The sequence below is a fragment of the Ambystoma mexicanum genome, chromosome 4q (assembly GCF_040938575.1).
Source record: "Ambystoma mexicanum isolate Mex_15411 chromosome 4q, UKY_AmexF1_1, whole genome shotgun sequence".
NCBI lineage: Eukaryota > Metazoa > Chordata > Amphibia > Caudata > Ambystomatidae > Ambystoma > Ambystoma mexicanum.
The window spans coordinates 994,815,980-994,834,308 of NC_090928.1; the positions used below are offsets into that span (position 1 = coordinate 994,815,980).

The 18,329-nt window shown below is 45.5% G+C and overlaps 1 protein-coding gene across 1 annotated transcript in view; it reads left to right on the plus strand.

The window, feature by feature from the left end:
- The window catches only part of SMYD2 (SET and MYND domain containing 2), a 349,576-nt gene that overhangs the window by 87,983 nt on the left and 243,264 nt on the right, over positions 1–18,329 (plus strand). The window contains exon 3 of the mRNA XM_069608562.1: positions 6,374–6,484. Within this exon, the coding sequence (XP_069464663.1) occupies positions 6,374–6,484 (111 nt within the window). The remainder of the gene's footprint in view (positions 1–6,373; positions 6,485–18,329) is intronic.

Genomic DNA, 18,329 nt, shown 5'->3' on the forward strand with positions numbered 1-18,329 from the left:
ATCCCCCACAACAAGAGAACTGACTTCCCAGTCCAAGTCTTCTCAGGGACAGTCCATAGAAAGTTCCAGCAAGGTCACCCCAAGCTCCAAAATCTGGTCATGCGAGGACATTGACAGAGTAATGTCAAGAATGTCTTCCTTAGCAAATTTCTTCGAAAGACACCCTGACCAACTCCTAGCTTTAAACCCTCAGGAATCTTCTCCCTCAGGTTCAAGGGACCCTATCCCTTCAAATAAAAGGCCCCGGGTCGAGACACCATTAAAGGCTTCAGACCCCTTCGAGGTCCAACCCTATTCTTGCCTTTTCCCTACAGGCCAAGGAGACTCTTCCCTTATAGAGGGTCAGGATTTTGAGACACCAGAAGATCTCGCAGTGTCAGATTACTACGGGGAGGACGAAGACGAGGATGAGCCAGAAAATAGCCCAGATATTTTCAGAATGGACTCACCAGTCGAAAGGGAAGCCCCAGTGTCTGATTCCCCAATAGATAATCAGCCCCTCCTGAATGAACTGCTCTCTCGGGCAGCTAACCACTTCCACATAGACACACAAGGTGTCCAAGAAGAGAGGGACTTCGCGGAGGAACTAATAGGGGAAAGGGAAGACAGTAGCCCAGACCATTCCCATCCTGAAATCTATTCAACGCAGAATAGCACCATCCCTTATCAACCCAAACCTGACAAGACCTGTAAACCCGAGAGTAGAGAAGCTGTTTAAAGCAGCCCAGTCGGACCCTCTATATATTAGAGGCCAACTTAAGCCAGACTCTCTAGTCGTAACTAACACCCGCAAGAGAGCTGGAACCCCATTATCTTCCTCGGAGGCTCCCCCCGACAAGGAAAGTAAGAAACTGTATGGTTTTGGTAGAAAAGTAGCTTCCACGGCAGCCTACCAAACCAGAATCGCGAATTCCACCACACTGTTGGCCAGCTACAACTGCCATCAGTGGGAAGAAGTGGCAGCACTAATAGATTCCGCTCCCGAACCCCTTAAGAGCCAGCTATCTCGCATTTGTGCAGAGGGAAGAAACGTCTCAGGCTGCATTTTAAAAGCAACTTTGGACGCTGCAGACAATGCGGGTAGGATTATAGCAGAGGGGACTGTCATCAAAAGACATGCTTGGTTGAGGCAGTCGGGATTCAGAGCAGAAACACAAGCTGCACTCTTAGACAAACCAGTGGAAAGTGATCTCCTGTTTGGAAAGGCAGTCGAGGACGCTCTAAAAAACGCTAAGGAGGAATTCGACACCCTCAAATCCCTTGGCCAGTTAACTACAAAACCACCTAACCAAAGAGGGAGCGGCAATTTTCGTCGCCCCCGCGGCCAAAATTCCAATAGAGGAAATAGCTATTCCCACACCCAGGGTACACAGTGGAACACCAACTCACAACAGTCTACCCAGGGGTATGGTAGGGCTAGTAGAAGAGGACGTGGTAGAGGCAGAGGCAGCCCCAGTAAAGGATGCGGCACGCCTCCACCAAAGCAGTGACGCTCATTTCAGGCTCCCTTCCCATGCAACCCCAGTAGGGGGACGAATATCCAGCTTCACCCAGGCATGGGAAGGGATAACATCCGACAGATGGGTGCTGTCAACGGTATCCAAGGGGTACTGTATAGAACTACTGCAACGTCCCCGAAACCATCCTCCAAGACAAAAAGTCCACTCTTTAGAACATCGGAAGATCCTCCTCGAGGAGATCTACAATCTGCTCCTAAAGGACGCGATAGAACTCGTCCCAGGACACCAGGTAAACAAGGGTATCTATTCAACTTACTTCCTTGTGCCAAAGAAAGATTTAACAATGCGCCCAGTATTGGACTTACGGCCTGCCAACAAGTATGTCAAGCCCCAAAGATTCCGTATGACCACGCTACAAGAGGTAATCCCACTCCTAAAAAAGGGGGATTACATGGCAACCTTGGATATGAAAGATGCCTATTTTCATATTTCCATGCTCCCGGCGCACAGAAAATACTTGCGCTTCAAGGTGGACAGTCGCCACTACCAATTCAAGGTACTGCCCTTCGGGATAGCTTCAGCACCAAGGGTATTCACCAAGGTACTGGCGGTGGCAGCTGCACACCTACGCAGGGAGGCAATCCCAGTGTACCCTTATCTGGACGACTGGCTCATAACGGGGGAAACCCCAGGAATCTGCAGGTCAAACATTCAGAGGACTATCGACCTCCTCCACGAATTAGGCTTCTCTATCAACGAGAAAAAGTCAAGTCTGGTGCCAAGCACCTCAAAACAGTTTCTAGGAGCTATCCTAGATACTCAGAAAGAATTGACCTTCCCTTCGGAAGAAAGAATTCGGAATATACTTCTGCAAATTCCGCATTATCAGTCAGGTCAACAGATAACAGTACGCAAAGCTATGCGGTTACTGGGCATGATGGCGTCATGCATTTACCTGGTCCCCCACGCGCGTCTGCGCATGCGTCCCATGCAGGAATGGTTGGCGAAACAGTGGTCTCAGGCAAGTGGTCAGTGGGACGATCTAGTGGTCGTTTCGCCAACACTCGTACAGAGCCTACACTGGTGGACAAGAGAGAATCTCGCAAAGGGGAAACCCTTTTACGATCCCGAAGTACAGGCAGTGGTGACTACAGATGCATGCCTGACTGGGTGGGGAGCTCACCATCTCCACCACACAGCTCAGGGTCTCTGGTCTCACTCAGTAGCCAAGAACCACATCAATCTGCTAGAGCTTCTGGCAGTATTCCGAGCGCTGCAGGCGTTCGAGCCCCATCTACTGAACTTGTCGGTGCAGATCAGGACGGACAGCACGACAGCCATGTTCTATCTGAACAAGCAAGGAGGGACTCATTCGCCAAATCTGTCCAAGCTTGCCCAGAAAATATGGATATGGGCACTCAGACGGAACATCTTCCTGTCATCGCAACATGTTCCAGGGGAGCTCAATTCCCTAGCGGATGCTCTAAGCAGAGACTCCCTCCCAGAAGAACACAAATGGGTCCTTCACAGAGACGTAGTAGAAGATCTCTTCTCTCAGTGGGGTTTCCCCACTATAGACCTATTCGCCACAAGCGAAAACAAACAATGCCCAGGATTTGCATCCAGGTTCCCCCAAACGGACTCCCAGGGAAATGCCCTGTGGATGAACTGGTCAGGGATGTTTGCGTACGCTTTTCCACCAACTCCTCTCATCAGGAAGGTGGTGTACAAGATGAACAAGGAATCAATGACGCTCATCCTAGTTGCTCCCATGTGGGCGAGACAACCATGGTTTCCACATCTACGCAGGATGGCGGTGTGCGAGTCCATCAGACTCCCAGCCTGGTACAACCTTCTGTCCCAGCAACAAGGTCAAACAGTGCATCAGGAACCCAACTCTATGAACCTAGCAGCATGGCTCCTGAAGTCATAGAGTTTGGACATCTCAAATTACCACAGAGGTGTATGGACATTCTAAAAGAGTCCAGGAAACCAAATACAAGACACTGTTACGGAAAAGATTCGTTATCTGGTGCCAGAATAAACAAATCAACCCGGTTGATTGCACTCCTTCCAACGTTGTAACATACATGCTCCACCTGCTGGATGCAGGGTTGGTTTTTAACTCTCTGAAAGTACACCTGGCAGCCCTCTCGGCTTACACCACATCCCATAACAGGGTCTCGTGGTGGAAAGTACCAGTGGTTAAAGCCTTCATGGAAGGAGTAAAGAGACTTCACCCTCCTATTTCGAACCCACCGCCAGGATGGGACCTCAACGTGGTGCTAGCTAAGCTCATGGGCCCCCCCTTCGAACCCATGCATAAAAGTAGTCTCAAACACCTGACTTATAAAACGGCCTTCTTAGTAGCCATTACCTCCATAAGAAGGGTCAGTGAAATTCAGGCTCTGTCAGTGCAAGATCCTTTCTTTACTATCCACAAGGACAAACTGGTTTTACGCACACACCCTAGGTTCTCACCAAAATTCATATCCAAGTTCCATGTAAACCAGTCCATCGAGCTTCCGGCTTTCTTCCAAAACCCACAAAGCTCGGCTGAGGTGAAACTACACACCCTAGATGTGCGTAGGGCGGTCTTATACTATATAAATAAAACCAGACCGCTAAGGAAAACAGATCAACTGTTTGTCTCCGTAGCTACAGGCAGAGAGGGGGATCGCGTCTCTAAGGGCGCTATCTCTAAGTGGATTATCAACTGTATACAGCTGTTACTCTCTTTCTGGAAAGACTCTGCCTTTTACGCCAAGGGCCCACTCTACTAGAGGCATTGGGGCCACTCTGGCTTTCATTGCAAATGTTCCCCTCGACACCATTTGCAAAGCAGCTACTTGGAGCTCTATTCACACTTTTACTCAGCATTACTGCATTGACACTCATTCCAAGACAGATACACAAGTGGGACAAGCGGTTCTAAGACACCTGTTTGCTCATGACCCTTCTCACATCCCACCTCCTTCTTCTGGTACTGCTCGCTAATCTATGCACAGCATGTGATCTAAGCAGATTCCACAAGCCTCAGAAGGGATACATTACTCACCGTAATCGTATTTCTGATGCTTGTATCTGCTTAGATTCACATGCGACCCACCCTTCCTCCCCTCCGAGAGAAGGCGCATGGTTGCTTGTAGTCCTACTTTTCTGTCTATCTGCTTGGACTATCTGTACTCACGCTACTCCTCATGCTACCTCATGTCAGGGAAAACACAATCTGGGGATCCTAGACGCGTGAGGGATCATGGGTACAGTGGACGTCACACTAGGGATAGTATTACTGGCACGCCCTGTCTCGACGCCCATTTTCGACTTTCAAAAAAACAAACTGTAATACTCTGCAGCTTCCACTAGATGTCGGCCTATGCACAGCATGTGATCTAAGCAGATACAAGCATCAGAAATACGATTACGGTGAGTAATGTATCCCATATATATATATATATATATATATATATATATGTTATTCTTCTGAAGGAAATGATTGGCCAGATAAGTAACCAAGTAGAACTGATACAGTAAGCAGAGATTAGATATTTTATGAATATTTCATAAATCAATATCTTTTCCTGATACTCTGTAACCCTAATGTTGGATCCTGTAAGAATGCTCCAGAACTATGCTTCAGGCCCTCACATTTGACGAAAAAAGCCTTTAGATCGGCTAATGTCACTATAAGGAATAGCTGCATTATAGCAAACCTAAAACACACTTCATTAACTGCATTTTTTAAAACTGAAATATAATGTCTTACTGTTAGGACAATGATGAATAGATTTTTTTCTTTCTTTGGCATTGTTTAATATCGTGATTTTAACAACACCTGTATTTTTAACTTATTTTCCTATAAACGATTTCACATGCTTTTCTAATTTTAATGTTATTTACAGTGCCAAAAATGTCTCGCAGTAAAAAAGATGCTGTGTTTTGTTAATACCAATTGCAGTGTTGTATCTTTATACACTCTGTTTAATTTGGGTACATTTGTTTATACCTGCTTTGGACAGTTTAGCACATCTAGAGGGCGCCCATTATGCCTTACCCCAACCCAACAGCCCAACCTCTAAATCCATGCTTCCCACCAAACACAAGGGGAGGAAGGATAGCTCAGGAGCAACGGGTTTGTCTTTGAAGAAAGACAACAGCAGCACAACACAGGTTAGAATCCCGATCCTGTGCTAAGAAACCACTCTCTGGTATTAACTGCTGTATAAATGAACAATAACATTAAAATAGAATGTCTGTTGTTTCATGCATTTGTCTTCTTTTTCATGTTTTACAAAAATATGACATTAAACTGTAGTTTATTAATTAAATATTGTTCCGGCGAATGCAGAGGGAATACAGAGTCATTAGTTATGGATGCACACATAGCAGAGCTATAACCTTACAGTTACTCATGTTTGTGCATCCAGGTTCCCTATTATAGATTAAAGTAGTATGGAAGATCCTCTAGAATTGGAATGTACCTGTTTGTACATCCAGTGTTACTTCCAGAAATACATGATGTCTTCTGTTTAGATGCATTGCTAACTGAAATTCCAGTAATGGTATCCTTATTTTTAAAAAAAATGTTTTCACATATTTATTGGGGTACTTTCATGCCTTTAGAATGTCAGCCTTTGCATCAGATCCTGTCCACAATTGGCTGGACCAAGCTACCCCATTTGCCGGCAGGATCTGAGATAGCTGCTTTAGTCAAGACTAGTCCTGTATCAACCCCAGACTAAACAGGAGGCTGCCTTCTTGTTCTGCAACAGCCTCTGTGGAGTGTTGTAGAGTGTCAAGAAGGCAACATTTTGACACGTTATACAATTGCATAAATACAAATTAAGAAACTGGAAACCTTGACTTCAGGCACTAGTGGGGCTCACTATGTACATTCTCTGTTTGACTTCTAGAGAGCAGATTGGCAAATGCACAAGCTTGAATGTGCGGCGATGTGTACATTTGGACAAAATTGGAATCCCTCAGAGACCGTGAGACTAACTGCAAGGATTATAGCCAAACAGGTGAGCTATTATTTATTTTAGTAATGTGATTGCCTCAGTTAAATAAGGAATTGCATAAGTGACAAAAACATACCAGATCTCCAAGTGAGTTCCATCTAGTGCTGTGTTTGGTGTTTTTGTCAGAAAATAGTTGTTTGCCTCAATTCATTTTCCAGTGCAAGGTCATTCGCCATTTAAGGTACTGGTATGGAGTATAGTTCTGGTATCTGTGCATCCATATTATTTGCACATGAACGGAGCGCTTCTTAGCCATTTCTTTTAGGTTCCCCTCAAATAGACTTCCCCCACCAGTCCTTTAAACAAATCTTGCAGTCAGTGCTAAAATGATTCCTTGAAGGCGTCTTTTGGGATTGACTGCAATTGTCCACTTTATAAATACCCTGTTTCTCTTGTTCAAGTTTTGAAATGATGTGGATAGTACAGTATATTGCACGATAGCCCTCCCCAGTCTTGGCCCATACAACACACGCTTGAGTCAATTTGGTGTTGGAGGGTGGTGAAGATTGACTTTCTGCTGCTCTACCTGAGCTCCTATGGTCAGTCTCCTTTCCTCCTTACCATAAAGGAGGTAGTCGGAATTTTCACAACATATGTTTTAAAAGTAAAAAAAAAAAAGAACAAGCAAAGCCAAGTTGCATGGTCACCCGCACCCAGCTCTGTCCCTTCATGTGCCCTGACTTTGCCTGCCAGTCTTTTCTCCACTTGGACAGGTGTTGAAGATCACAGCAGACATTTCTTTGACATATTCTCTTACACAATGGCTCTTGAATGTGTGAAGGATCTGCTGGTGTCATTTGTGGGACACATTTAGAAGAGTACCACCAACTTGGTGGGTATCCTTTGATACGTTGGAAGCTGGATTATCTCCGTTGAGACCTACTTTATTTGGGTACAACAGATATTAAGAAAGTATGGGGTGATCACCTTCAGGCATCTGGATGGTTGATCAGGCTGAAAAACCATGCAATGTTTTCCCTGGATGGGCCATGTTATAACCCACAAGTTGTTCACAAGTTGTTCACCTAGCCTGTTAAATGTGCATTCTTCCTTGATGGGATATGTATAAAACATTCCTGCAATCGTTGTCCAATGATGCATTTTTATTCTTAAAATTAAAGCTCTAAGGCACAAAACACAATACCCATTGCTCTGCACACATTACATTGAGAAATGTGAAAAGGACTACACCTCCCCATTTGACCTTTGTCACCATGCGGGACCTGGCCTTAACTGGTCTGGCCAACAGCTGCTCTGTGGTACTGGGGGATTTCCCTTACCCCTTAAAGACACAATTCCTCCCTCTGTTACTTAAGAAGTCTAATATTGATCCTAACATCACCTCAAACTCCCACCCATTTCTAACATTTTGTTTTTGTGCTAGATCATGGCAGGTTGGTGTGTTTTTTTATTTTAAACAAAAAACATAGTATCTTTGAATCCGTGAGGAAAAGTCTCACGTAATCCTGAAAGCTGCCAGAGGAAAATATGGAGTTAGCTTAATAATGGTATTGCTGCAATATTGCTGTATTGTTGTTTGGTTGGCTAGCATGGTATTCCTACATCTCTTTGGTAAGATCATTGAAAATATGGCCACCCAACAAGCCCCTGACTACAGTGAATATTTTGATCTCCTACGTGATCATTAATCTGGTTTTAGGTGATCAAAAATAACTGAATCTGCCTTGCTGTACATCAGAGCTTATACCTGCATTTCCTCGATTCCATCATTCATTCCTTCTCATCCTTTTAGACATCTCTGCAGCATTTTATATTGCCAACAATTCGACTCTTATAAGCCACCTATAACCTTCTTTTTTTGGCCTTTCCGGTTCTGCCCTGAATTTGATCTCATCCTTCCTTTCCAAGAAATCAATACAAGTCCTATCAGGCTCCATATTGTCTGTGTGGAATTGCCATCTGGCAAGGGTGTAGGAGCCCTAGCGATAGGAATTTCCATCTCTGAAAGGAAAATCTGCTGAACAGATTCCCCTTTTATAAGCTCCATGCCAAAAGCATAGCATGTACCTCACCAGATGCCAACTAGCTATCACAATTCCAGTGGACTGTCTGTTAGGGAATGACAAGCCCAGTGCCAAAATAATTACTGCAATTACAAGATCAAGAGCCAAAGCAGCAGCACGGTTAGCAACCCTCGAGTCCATTGGTCCAGGGGCACTACCAGCTGAAGATGGCTAAAGAGCTGCAGTGGCACCAGATTCAGTGACCCTGGGGTTGCCTACAGGTGTAGAACCACAAACTGGGGTGGATGACATGGTAGTCTCAGATCTGAATAACTTGTCCTTTGCTGGATGTCCCAGCTAGGCTGACTTTTGCCAGGCGCAATGCAACTGTCCAACTCTGCCAGATCTGTGTGAGCAGGCAGAGAAAATGGCTAAGGGGGAAGCCCCTGGGTTATTCAAGGTGTACTGGGGGAATGGTCCTCTGTACTCTGAACTCAAGAATCCTGTGGCAGAGGCCAACTGGAGGTTGGCGGTGCCCCATTGTCACAGGAGATTCCTCCTGCACTTAGCTCATGAGTTTCCTTTAGCAGGCCACTTAGGAGTGGTCAAGACAGCTGACCAGTTGTGCACCCTTTTTAACTGGCCCCAGAGTGGTGCACAAAGTAAGCAGCTTACAAGGTCCTACACGACTTGCCCGCTTGAGTCCACTACCAGTGGTCGGCAGCCTTTTGAGAGAATTGGTATGGACATTGTGGGTCCTTGGATCCCCAGACCTCCTCAAGGAACCGGTACATTTTGGTTGTGATCGACCATGCCACTCGATACCAAGAGACTGTACACTTGACAAGCATCAACGCCCCAGTGGGGGTGAAACCGTTGGTAGGGATATTCTCTCATGTGAGATTCCCCAAAGTAGTTGTACAGGAGGGCAGAGCGTCCTCTGATGGGCCTATAGGTCAGAACTCACCCTCGAGTACCTGTAAAACAAGATAGCTGCACCTTGAGGCGGTTGGGGTGCAGGATTCTCTTACTCGACACAAATCAATAAGGACAACTCAATAGTTTGGCAAAGGGAAGTTTGTTTAATGACAAGTACAAAAAACGGGGAAACAAATGGTAATCAACAGTGTCGCGATCGCCTGTCTCGCTTCAACTTTCCGAACTTCATGCAAACAGTAACATTTATACTCAAAACTCGTCATCATTGACGTCTAACTCTACACATTCGTCATGCAATATAATTGATTGGAAAAATTAACTTAACTATAGGTGCTATATCTGTATATGGTAACAGAGAGTGAGGATTGGATAACTCTTATCGGGTGGGCGTCTACACCCATCCCTCTACATCATTCGTGATAGACGTCACTACAACTACGACATCTTATTGGCTCTACAAGCTATAGGACCGTAGATTACGTGGTCCTTTGTGATTGGGTAGGTTACACCCCTAGACATAAATCTCCACTTTAATAAGCAGCATGCAGAATCGACACCCGGGTGCCTAGGTCCCCAAGATTCACCCTGCCTCCTTTCCATCAATCAGTACTTTTAGGGCTATGTGTCAGTTAGTTGGCTGAGGATGGCCTCGAAACTGTAGCCTCTTATCTGGAGAAGTTATGGCATCCTTGGTTCTGGGTGACATCAGACATTGGTAACTCTTCGCGCCTGGCTGGTCACGTGTTTGTTCACCGTGAATCTGCTTCAATTTCCCTCTATTTCGTGTATTTGATTCTTCCTTAGCCTCGCCACCTCCCTGGGGCCTCTTTATCTCGACCTTCACTGGCTGGCTGGTATGCCCTGAAGTTTTCCGATTCTCCGAGGTTGCTGCTCTCCTCCCTTCCTTAGGTTGAACTTGAATTCCCAGGCATGAGCTGCTTGTTACTGAGTTTCGATTCTGCTTGCTCCTCTGGCTTTGGCTGGAATATGAATCTTGGCCTTGTTAACCCCTTCAGCATGGGCTTAATTCTGTTTTACAAAATGGAGTCGCACTTGTATACTGTGCGCCATTGAGATAGATATAAAATTGGCGCATGGCGCTCTATCCTTCTACTAAGTATTGCAAGCAGTTTCATTTTCTTAGCTTTGTGCGTTCCAAGCTTATTTACAAGCGTTAGCTGGTTGAATGCTTCCATCTTGCTTCGCAGCTACGTTTCCTTACGTCTCTTTATGCATCAACATTGTTTCTTCTTATAAATCCATTATATTATTCTTCTTTCCATTTCGTTCTTGTGTGTCATCTTTCGATTGTTGTTCGTGTTCATGTTATCCTTTTCGCTTGTCGTTTATGTACATCTGTACGGCTGTCTAGGTTCTTATGTCGTCACCATTTACCTTCCATTAGGGCTCTTTATCTCTTCGGGGGCGGCCTGTAAGTAGTTTTCACTTCATGCCAGCTGCTGGTACGGTTGCCTCAGCGGGAACCAAGCTGCCCATGGTTGTCTGGTTATAGGCACTTCAACCGGTATTACTCTTCTGATATGCACTGGACAAAGTCTGAGTGCAGCTCTCTGTTGGATATTTGTTCCTCATACATCACCTACCTTGGCGAGTATGTTTCTAGTACCTCAAAATGGGAGGCTGGGGTGCAGGCCATGTCTGGGACCTCCTCTACACTCCCCCCTCTGGTCGGTTCATCAACCACTTCTGCCTCTTCCTTTTGACTCTTCTTACTTGGTTCTTCTGTATCTTGTTCATCGTCTTCAGGGTTTGTACACGATGGTGTGAACGTGTGTATCTTTGGAGTCCATATCTTTATCATTCCCTACAAACTTCCTGCGGTTTTTACATGTTCATCTTTGTTCCAGGTCATTAGCTGGCATTGGCCATTTGGGCTGCAATAGATCCATTTTCCTTCATACTTTCTTAGTTTTCTGGGATATGCAAACTTTGTTCCTTCTGGCCCAAATTCACTGGCTTTCACAAAGTCTCTTATTTCTTCATCAGTCAGGTCTCTGGGCTTCCAACCTGGTTCGACATCAACCATGATTTTCAACCCAATGGCTTTCTTTGCAGTTTTCTGGCATTGTGTGATGATTATCTTGATTACACAGAATCCTAGGAGTATCATTACTAGCAAGGCTCCCAGAAACTTGAGTATATCTGCCATCCATTGCGGGACCCATGAGAATAGTGCTCCAAACCAGCTATCATCATCCACTTCGTCAGTTTCATCGATCATCTGGTTCTTTAGGTTTGTCAACATACTTATGGCTTCTGTTAAGGTTCCATTTTCTTCATCATGCGAAGGTATAAATGTGCAACATGATTCTCCGATTTTTGCGCAAACACCTCCATCCATCGCTGTGATCATGTCAAGTACATATCTGTTCTGGAGGGTCATCAATCGGATTGCTCTCAGTTCTTCTTTGATCGCGTTAAATGCTTTTATGGTGGTGTTGATGGTCTGCAATAACTCCCATCGGGTTATCTGCAACCATTTAGCATTCACTCCAATTTGGATGTGTGGCAAGACTAGTGTTCTGAATACTGTTGAGGTGAGGCTAAACAGCCTATGTTCGTATGGGATTGCATAGAATGCTTCTTCTGATTTGGCAGAAAAGTAATTCTCTCTCTTCATCCGGGATACCAGTTCCACAGAACTCCTCTTCCTTAGATGAGCATCTGCTTTCGGGAAACTGTCAATACTCAGGTCACTTTTTGGGCTCACTGGTGCAGGAACCACTGGTGGTTCACTAGTGTGCATATGCCTCCCCAGTTTTTCGGTAGTCTATATATGCCTTGGATCCACACGCCCAGTAATGGTCCATAATAACTGTGGTCCCTTGCGTCATTCCTGGGGCTTCAAAGATTAATCCGCAGTCTTATATTCTCTCATATTTTCCCTGTGCCTTTGCTTCTGAAGCCCAATTTTGGGCTATCCAGTGGTACTATTTGCAAGGGTCCTCCTCTGTCTTCGACCCATGTCAGCAGCTTTACCAGCTTTGGCCATAGAGGTTTGCATAATCTCTGCGAGTTCTCTATTGCTTCTCGGCAGGCTCCAAGGACCATCCAGGCTCGGCAGATTACAACTCCTTCTTCCAATCCGTTTGGGGGAACCACTGTTCTCCAGATCTGTATTTGGCCTCTATTCTTCCAAATTTGAGCCTCTTCTGCAGTCTTTCCTTGGACGTTCAGTCTCGGGTTTATTTCCCATCTTGTTCCTGATCCTTTGGTTTCTGGCTTTTCGTACCTGATCACGTGATTCTTGGTATGCGCTCTGTTTCTTGTCTTGATATCCTGGACGTAACCGTCTTCATCGGGGTAATCCTTTTTAGTTGCCCATATCAATGAAGCATCTCTCCCTATAAACTGTCCTCTGGTGTTGCACATTGCTACGTGTGACATACAGTGTGCTGTAGGGACATCAATTTCTACAGCCATAAAGATCTTGGATTTTCCCATGCTGTACGGTAGAAGTGCGCAGACAACGCATTCTCCTTCAGCTTTTCTTCTACCGACCTCTTTCATGTGTTGGTATCAAATGTTGTTTCCTAGCTGTGCTGTGCTATCCAGGTAGTCATTCAGTTAGTTGTTATCTTCGTGTGGGCTTCTCTTGATCCTTAGTGTCTTTCTGTAGTTTGCTATAACTAAATCTTTAAATGCATCTGTGCTGCTTTTCCATGCTGGGGGTCTCTGAAGCATGCTTGTCGGAGGTGCAGGCTTCATTACCTGTATTGTTGTGGTAGAAGGAGATTTTGCATTTCTCGTCCTCTCCTCTTGTATACTTTCGTAGAGTGTTTTTACCCACCATCTGTTTACCATCTGTCCGACGTGTGGCCTGGTGCTTGTAGGAACTGATGTGCTTGTCATTATAGTCTCTGTGGTCCTGTTTTTCAGTTCCTCATGCAGTTTCTTCGCTCTAGCTATAAACGGGAACAAATTGTCTATCAGCATTAGTGTCCTTGCAGAGAACTCTCTTGCAGCTGCCTCTGTCTTTTTGAGAGCCTTTGTTATGTCTTCCTTAGTGGGTCTCTCACTTGATTCCTCTTGGTCACTTCCACTATTTTCTGGAACTGGTTGTTCGGTAGGCAGTCTCTTACTTTCTGTTGCCATCGTTCGATGTTCTGTAGCCATTGACACTTGCCCTTGTTCGTGTGCATTCAGTGTGTGAGTGTGTGTAGTGGTCAGTGCCACATTTTCATTCATTCCGTGCTGACCCTTTCTCCAGCTGTTCTCTTCATTCGTTACCTCAAGTGTGTATGTATCACTGCTATTTACATTTAATTTTAGCTTGTTCGCTTTACCATCCGATTTTCTTGGAACTGGAATAACTACATAGGGTCTGGGTGCTTTCGTGGGACCCATGCGTACATTATCTGATGGTTGCACTGAAACTAGAACGCTTCGTGCACCTATGAAAAAAGCAGTTCTGATTGTTAATGACAGAAAAACAATGATAATTACTATGCATATACACATTATCGATCGATATGAAAGCTGGCAGCATTTCCTTCTAGGGCAACGAGGGTGCCCCTCTGCTTGCGGGAGGACCAAGTTATTGTTCTGGGCCCCCATTTCAAACATGAGTCAATTGTCAGTGTTTATTTCTTTTCACTTACTCCGTTGCTGTGTCTCAAAAGGTTGTATCATACATAAAGTGTCAAGTGCCTTAAGGAGTCCCCCCTCTTGAGGGTGACGATTGTCTCTGGTTAGGCGAAACAGTTCTCCTACTAGACTATGGAAAAAGATTAGGCTAACATCTTTGGTAAGTCACATTCATTATGCGTATCTAAAATAGGTAAGTTCCCAGTGCACTCCCCAAATTTGCTTTAGACCTGAGGACATGCTGAAACCTGTTCAATGCAGAGAAATGGAACGATGGTATTACTCAAAATATCAAACCCAGAAAAATTTAAGAAAAATTAAAAAATACAAAATAAAAAATGAAAAATAAAAGAAAAACAAGATGAAGTTCAGGTTTCTGTTTCTTCTCGATCTGTCCCTCAGCGGACGATGAAGAACTGTGTTTCTGTCTCCTGGATCTGTCCCACGGCGGAAAGATGAAGAACTGAGTTTCTGTCTCCTGGATCTGTCCTACGGTGGTAAGTTTCACTGGGTAAAGTTTTGTTAAGATCTCCTCAGAATTCGATGGACATTATTACTTCTCAGTTGTGGTACGATGGCTCGCAGGAGCATATTGAGCTGTGCGTTCTTTACTGGATCTCCGAGGAATGCAAGCACGTCAACATTGTTGGGTCTCTCCACTCGCCCTGGAAAGTTCTCAATGAGGTGAAAGAAGACGTGGTATGCAAATCGTATGTCTTCCGGTGATTGGGACATTTGTCCTTCCTTTGCTGGGCTCTGGATCACAGGCCTTTCTTTTGACAAGAACAGTCTCTGCACTTTCCTGCTGCGTGGATTGCAACCACGTAGTTTAGCTTGATCCACAGTTGGTTCAAATGTTCAGTGTTTCTTGAATCTCTGATAAACATGAGTGTGTCTGTGGTTCTTCCGACGAGTCCTGGGCACTCCTCTATGATGCGAAAGAATAGCATGTACGTGAGTTCATCTATGATTACTTGTGGTGGAAGCATTTGTGTCCTTTCACTGTATTCCGGCAACTCGGCGAAGGCTTCCGCGATGACAGTCAGCAGTTGCCAGATTACTTTCTTGTCATCAGGATCTTGAATAAAGTCTGTGACACTGGTTACTCTCCCTACAAGTGACGGATATGATATTACTACTAACTGGAAGTAGGTGAGTACATCCCATGTGAGATTTCTGCTGGGAGATACCATGAGATCTGCAAAACAAAGTCTTGGTGCTGGTTGCTTCAGGTTACTGTGTTCAGCTCTCAGAGGAAAAGTCGTGTCTGTTGTCTATCAGAGTCTTGGTTTTTTCAACAATGCCTAAGTGTGGCATGATTCAGAAGTTTGTTTTGGTTAGATGAACATCTCTCTTCTTTACCCTGCAACTGTGATGCACAGAGTGTATATTTTATTATCCTTTTATCACCTTGTTATGTTTAGAGGAAATGGCCAGTTAAAAGCCACAATTTTCAAACAGAGTTCTTTTGTCTTGGCTTTGCTGCTCATGCGTCCTTCTTCCTCGTCATGGATCTCGTCTGCACGTGCTGAGGTTCTTCGCTGTTGTCAGTGGTTTCTTTGCGGTGAGGTGCAGTTTGAGGGGTCTCCCCGATATAGGGTTTAATGTCATTTAGGAAAATCCATGCTCTCCTGCCCTGCAGTTTGACAACAGAAGGTGTGCAGTCCCCTACAATGAAAGGGCCATTGAATCTTGGCTCATCCCACCTTTTTCTTGTGTGTTTTTTTACCAACACGACGTCACCAGGGAAGATGAGAGGCACACATAGATCTTGAACTGTGTCTGTTTCAGCACCTCCTGTTGTGTTTTGTGCTGTGCTGCACCCTTTTCGCCGTCGCTGCAGTTGGTCTGAAACAGCCGAAAGGCTTGATGTCATGCAGTTCAGGTACTCCTGCATTTCGGTTCCCAAGACCTCTCTGGTTGGCTGGGCATCACATCTAGCTCTATCTCAGGGGGGTAAAGGGGGTCTTCATTAAACTTCCCCTAACTATCTGGTGCGGCGTAAGATGATGGTCGGAGCCTGGTTGGTTCCAAAGTGCATACAATGCCAGTGGTAGACAGTGCAGCCATCCCCTCTTTAGAGTAAGCTTCGACTTGGTTATCTGTTCCTCTAACAAGCCGTTGAGCCTCTCACAGATACCATTACCTTCTGGATGATACGCCGACGAGAACTTGTGCTTTATACCAAGCAGCAAGCTGATCTGTTCAAATACTGCATTAACAAAGTGAGCCCCGTTATCTGACCTCATTACCTCGCACGCCCCACATCTAGGGAACACTTCCCTCACCAGGAACTTAGCAGCACAGGTTGAGTCTGGGTGTGTACAGGGACCTGCTTCTATCCATCTAGAGAATGGACACACCACTACAATTAAGTACCTGTACCCGTTGCATACCTGAATCATGTCGACATAATCGATATGTAAGTGCTGAAAAGGCCCATTTGGCCGGGGGATGACTCCTCTCACTACTTTTAATGTGTGTCCAGCGGTGAATTGCTGGCAGATTATGCAGTTCACCATAAAGAATGCAACATGCTCCGCTAAATTTGGTGTAAACCAGTCTTCTGCGAGCATTGCAGCGAGATTTTCTTTTGACATGTGAAAAGGGTCATTTAATTGCTCCAATGCTATCTTTAGTAGGGCTGAAGGCATCACTGGTTTACAAGTTCTGTCTTGCCGCCACAAACCGTCAGAGGGGTTTAAAGAACACCCTCAACGCTTCCATAGATTCTTCTCATCCTGTGGTGCCTCTCCTTGGAGCTCCATTAGTTGGGTCTACCCCATATTGCTATAGGCTTCTGGTGTGGCTCGTGCTACCATCATACGCTCATGGGTGTGTGCCACTTCTACTTCCATGATTGTTTCACTCTTGGATGCCATACGCTTGGCTTCCGTGTCTGCTGCATGGTTTCTGCGTGACACGAAATCTGTCCCTTTGGTGTGGGCGGCGCATTTTACGACCGCTACACCCACTGGGAGCTGTAGTGCCTTTATCAGCCTGTCCAATAAGGCTGCATGTTGCACTGGCGTGCCATCAGCTCGGAGGGAGCCCCTCCTTTTCCTGCGTGCTATTCCTGCGTGCACGGTTGACGTCACATAGGCAGAGTCACTGTACACCGTTACTTCCTGGTCTGCATGATTCTCAATGGCGAGTATCAACGCCATTGGTTCTGCAGCTTGTGCTGAATAGTGAGATGGTATTCGTGCACTGACGAGTACTTGAAACTCTCCATTCGCTATGTGTTTTACCATGGCCACGCCTGTGTATCTTTGTCTGTCTTCTTGGTCGATTCTTGAAGAACCGACAATGAACACAATCTCACCAATTGCCAGGGCATTTTCCTTTACCCGGGGGATTTCGTCATAGTATTCCTCATAGTTTGCACAGTCGTGTATAGGTTCTCCCTCAGTGACTGGCTCAGCTATGAACGTAGTGGGGTTTACTGTTTTACATCGAACTACTTTGATCGATGGGTTAGAGATAATCACCTCATAGGCACAAGCTCTGGATTGTCAGTGTGCCCTTTGGTTTCTCTAGAATGGCGAATAATGAGTGCTCGACGTATAACGTCATGGAGCATCCCATTACAATGGATGACGCCTTCTCTATGGCGAACGCTGCGGCAGCTAGACTTTGTTCGCATGGGAAGTGGCCTCTCATAACCGGGTCCAGACTCCCACTGTAGTACGCCAGGGGCTTATACCCCAACAAGGTTCTCTGAGCAAGCACTGCTGTCATAAGGCTGCCATCAGTGTGCGAGAACAGATAGAATTCCTCTGCATAATTTGGAATCCCAAGAACTGGGGCCTTACAAATCACCCCCTTGAGTTCTGCAAACCCCTTCTCCATTGCCTCAGTTCATACAATCTTTTCCTTTGCCGCCTGGGCCTTCTTTAGGACCTGAAGCAAGGGCTTGGTATGACAGCTGTAATCGAAGAGACATGCTCTGACATAATTGCACAGGCCTAGGAAGCTCTGCATTTGCTTTATCGTGATCGGCTTAGCAGTGTTCATGATAGCTTCAGCCCTTTCTGGGGTTACCTTTTTCCCCTCGTGTGAGATTAGCTGGCCTATGTATGAAACGCTCACCTGATTCCCATGGAGGCGCAGGTCTGGCTTCGAGTGCTGATGCTTCTTCAATGGTGAAGCGCAGGGCTCTGAAGATCGACAGGAAGGGCCCTCTACTCTGGCTTCTTCGGCTCGCAGGAATATTCCCCTGTGCGTGAAAAGGGAGTATTACCTACTGACTGAGTTATGCTCGAGCCTCCCACTCTCTTCCAACCCTCCACGATACCCTTCCACGATTCCCAGTGAAGTCTCACCTTAGGGTCAGG